The sequence below is a fragment of the Penaeus japonicus genome, unplaced genomic scaffold, assembly GCF_977035675.1.
Source record: "Penaeus japonicus unplaced genomic scaffold, GWHDUDI00000001_assembly GWHDUDI00000007, whole genome shotgun sequence".
Classification (NCBI taxonomy): Eukaryota; Metazoa; Arthropoda; class Malacostraca; order Decapoda; family Penaeidae; genus Penaeus; species Penaeus japonicus.
In genome coordinates, this window is record NW_028234409.1 from 25958541 (window position 1) to 25963226 (window position 4686).

A 4686-nucleotide genomic window follows, 5' to 3' on the forward strand; every position below is an offset into this window, starting at 1 on the left:
TTGTGGACACCAGATGTATAGTATTTTTTGTTTCCGAATGAAAACATTCATTCAGTGAATCTACTCTGATATTCCAAAACAGAAACGGTCATTGGGTCTCTCTCATGTATATGTACAATAATACATATATATGTTCGTAAGCATAGACCCACATATTTTGTGTGTATATGTATGTATATATATATATATATATATATATATATATATATATATATAAATATATAAATATATAATATATAAATATATATATTATATATATAAAAATATATAAAATATATATAACATGTATATATATATATATATAATATATATATAATATATATATATATATTATATATATATATATATATATATATATATATACATATACATATGTGTGTGTTTTGTATCTTCGTTTCTTAGTATGATGAACAATTTAGAGGACATTCAATCACCTACACACAACCCATTCATGGCATAACCCCTGTATCTGTTCGTTTGAATGTGTCATATTTTGCGAAAAATTCCGTTTCCTCCTTATCTCCTTTCGAAACATTCACTTCATACGTTCTCTGGGCAGGCGAGGACAACGCGCGAGTTTCCTTCAGAAAACTGGCTTATAGACGGGCCACTCCAGCTTTCTAGTAGAAACCCAGGACTCGGGTGAAACTTGCTGTACTTTGGCGAACTTTTGGGAACATATGGAGAAACCGAATGCAAAGCTAGATTCTTCAGCTTGGAGTTCTAGCCTCGAGAGAACTTCAAACTCAACCTCGGGACACTCTCGGTAGTCGTAAGTCACTGTAGATGCAGATATTGGCTTTGTAATTTAGCCAGAATCTTTCTTTGTTGGGATCGTGGCTTGGCGTCCATGTTTGTGCGGAGAGCCGTTCTTTGTCTAGAAAATGGCTGCCAGGCTGGTCACGTGACGGGAAGCGGAGCGGAGTGCGCTGATTGGTCGGCGTAGCCTGAGCGCTGATTGGCGGCGTCTTCCGCGCGTTCATTGGTCGGCGTCTTCTGTGCTGTGACGTCATCGGTGAAAGCCAACAACAAGCTCACTCACTCCCGGTCAGCAGTCAGAGCAAAGACACACGCGAAAGAGGATGTATCGCGTGGCGTGAGCCACTATCCACGTATTCCCCGTCCACGGACAGACATAGACTGTGATTTTATTCGGAGTTTTACCAACCAAATAGTCAGTGTAACGACGGCCAATACCAAAGATTATACGAAGCGACATCCTCTTTATCGGCTGTGTATACAAGTGCCAGGTTTCCTAGTCCCGAACTCTCCCTCCGTCAGAGACGAGAGAGAGTTTCCCCCAAACTGTGTCTCCCACTTAGCGATTGTGTAGTGCGTGAATTTTCCGTCATCGTGTTCGCTCACAAGTGCACCAGCGAATATGAGGTTAGAAGTAAAATCCGCGGCCAATTTCCTAGTTGATTTGGTTCGCCTCAACAACAGCGGACTAACGGAATCGCAGATGGATAAGTTCCGCGAGAATGTTTGTGATATCTTAGTGCGGCACTACACCGACCACTGGTTCCCCGAGAAGCCTTTCAAGGGGTCCGGATACCGGTGCATCCGCATTAACGGCAAGATGGACCCCCTCATCGCCAGGGCGGGCTTCATGATGGGCCTGGCCGTGTCCTTCCTGCGCTCGCTCTTCCCCAGCGAGCTCACCATGTGGGTCGACCCGATGGAGGTGGCGTATCGCATCGGCGAGAACGGTTCCATCTGCATTCTGTACGAGGACGACAAGCCCCTCAAGAGCCCGCCTCCCGCCGAAACCCCATCTCCGGTGAAGGTCCTGTCGTCGCCTCCGCCGCAGCAGCAGCGGGCTTCCTCACCTCCCCAGGCGCTGTCTCAGCAGTCTCACCATCATCATCTCCAAGTGCAGCAGCAGGCGCAGCAGCAGCAGATTCATCACCATCAGCACCACCACTTCTCACCGTCCAAGTCTGTCGTGGTTACGAGCGCCCTCCACCAGTCGCCCCCCCTGTCTCCTGTGACCACGCAGCAGCAGCATCATCATCACCAGCAGCAGCAGGCAGCCGCGGCGGCCATGCAGCTGAGCATGTTCATCATGAACGGCAAAGACAACGGCAACCTGGTCAAGTGCAAGGAATCTCTCCGAGGAGGTCTGGATGCGCGACGCCTCCAGATGGACCCGCTCTTCGTGTCCAGCTGAGCCCACCTCACGCCAACTCTTGTGATCTCACCCACGCCAACAGTTGAAAGTACAATCAGGGACCAACAGGTGATCAAGACATCGCGGTGACCTCCACCCAACACCTGTAGGGGGTCGGTTGTTGCACTCGCGTCTCCCCCTCCCAAGACGCCCAATCACAACGGGAAAATTCTAAGATTACAGTAATATTTATGTACATAATGATATAATATAATTATATAATATAATACACCTATTAAGTGTTGTGGTATGAGTGTTTGGGCGCTCGAGGCGCATGTGCCCTCCGTAATTCTAATGGGAAAACCCGATGATCACTGCTGCTGCTCTGATGCTGACTATGTGCATGCCTCTCCGTACTTAGCCACGTCCTAACCCTGTAGCCCGTAGCTGTGGTTCAAGCTAGCCCGCCACGAACCGCCCTCGGGGACCAGGAATCGCATCGATTCCGTCTCTTATTCCGAGTCCCCTGCTTGGTCCGGTTCGGGGCTTGTGTACCAACATGCACGGCGAGCTGGGGGGTTGAGAGCGTACGAAACGGAGCGCGTCCGACGAGCTGCGGACGAGTCCCGTGGGCCGCCGCCCGCCCGCCCGCCCCGACGTTTTTCGGAGGGCGACCCAAGGGCGGCGAGGCAGGGCCCGAGGCGAAGTGTGTGAAGATGTGATAATACTTGCAGTCTCGGTGGCCCTTGCCTTCTGCCCTAGCGCAGCGAACATCCCAGTTCACCCCTAATGACTGAAGAAGTTTAAAAAAAACTTTTCAAATGGTACAAAGTCAAAGTTTTTAAAGTGTCTGTGATTTATTCGGTCGCAGTATTTTCTTTTCATTTTATGGAAAATGTTCTAGCTCAGTTTATCATCAATGTTTAGCTTTAGCGACATTATTTTGCTTTAAGCAATTCATGGGTAGTGATATAATTGTGTACATTTTTTTTCCTTGTTGGTGCATGCTTATCTTGTAATATATGCCTGTAAAAAGCCTATTTTGTTCCACAAAACGTCTAATTTTACTAGAAAATCGTTTTGTACAGTATAAATAAAATGTCCAATGCATTGCACTCCTTGGTTTTTCTTCACCACTCTTGGTCTGCTAAGTAGAGGTCGCTCCAGAGGAGGCCAGTGGTGAAGTGAATCTCGGTGAAGGAAAAGATTCTGGAAGAAGTGTTAAAAAAATATATATTCATAGTTAAAAAATCAAGAAAAAAATGTCTCAGTACGAAAGAGGCTCTTACCCAAAAAAAATATTAACATAAAAAAGAAAGATTACTCAAAGTTGCCTAACTGGTTAAAGAAAATGCCGAAATCCAAAGAGCCAGTTAGCATTCACTTAGATTATTACCTTATCAGATAATAATCCTCCCTTTCACATCATAACATCTTGGCCCAAATATGTTAAAGTTTGTGAAGTGGTAACTAAAAAAAAAAGATAATTCCTAATGCAGAAGACGACGAGAAGAGTTCCTCTTTTCCGATATAAAAGTGAGACATAGTTGTAAAAGTGGTGTTTTATCCAAGAAGAGAAGGGTAAATCTCAGGAGCTAAGCATGGACAAACTTATATATGGTTATATCTGGATATCAATTTTTTTTTTCAAATCTGTGTTATTTCTTTTTTTTTAAGTTGCTAGTCAATGAAATTCATATTTTTTGATCAGGTGAATGGAAACAAAGAATGTGATATGAGTACACTTTATTTGAAAATATTATGAATTGAAAATACATAGAACTTAACATAATGACGACTCTTAATTCAATACACTTTACCTTCGGATATATTCCTCTGGAAAAAAAAAGAATTTATTACTATACCAAATATTCATAACATATCAAGCTGCTTGAACCAATGGAAAAGAGAGAATTTGAGAAGCAGAAAAAAACACTTTTCAAAAGAGATACTGAAGTTATGAGAAAGAATATTCACTGAGACAGATTGCTAAAGGTATAAACAATTACGAACTACTTACTTTCCATACTCTGTCACACGACTAAATATCTATACACTATTGGGGAGAAAATGCACACAAACACACCTTCAAGCTCACATGCACACACGTTGAAATCAACGATTTAGCATTCGGCTATTTTTGATAAACGTACAATGGCAAAGAAACCAAAAGTAGTTATAAATTGATCATTTCCCTTCGGTACTTGGCCTTCATTATCAACTGTATAAGAGGAATTTCTCTCTCTCTCTCTCTCTCTCTCTCTCTCTCTCTCTCTCTCTCTCTCTCTCTCTCTCTCTCTCTCTCTCTCTCTCTCTCTCTCTCTCTCTCTCTCCCCCTCCCTCTCCCTCCCTCCCTCTCTCTCTCTCTCCCTCCCCCTCCCCCCCTCTCTCTCTCTATCTATCCATCCATCTATCTATCTATCTCTCAATCTCTCTCTCTCTCTCCCTCTCTTCTCCCTCTCCCCATCCCTCCCCCTTTCTCTCTCTATCTCCCTTTCTCTCTCTCTCGTCCTCTTGTCTCACCATTCTACGGAAGACGCAACTCACGCAGTCTGCGAGAGACGTCGAGAGATGGA

At 44.2% G+C, this 4686-nt stretch overlaps 1 protein-coding gene across 1 annotated transcript; it reads left to right on the forward strand.

The window, feature by feature from the left end:
• The first annotated feature begins 526 nt into the window (after positions 1 to 526).
• On the forward strand, positions 527 to 3225 carry LOC122245502 (uncharacterized). The gene has a single exon (XM_043003422.2). The coding sequence runs from the start codon at positions 1382 to 1384 to the stop codon at positions 2168 to 2170; it is 789 nt and encodes a 262-aa protein (XP_042859356.2). The 5' UTR covers positions 527 to 1381; the 3' UTR covers positions 2171 to 3225.
• Positions 3226 to 4686: the final 1461 nt, after the last annotated feature.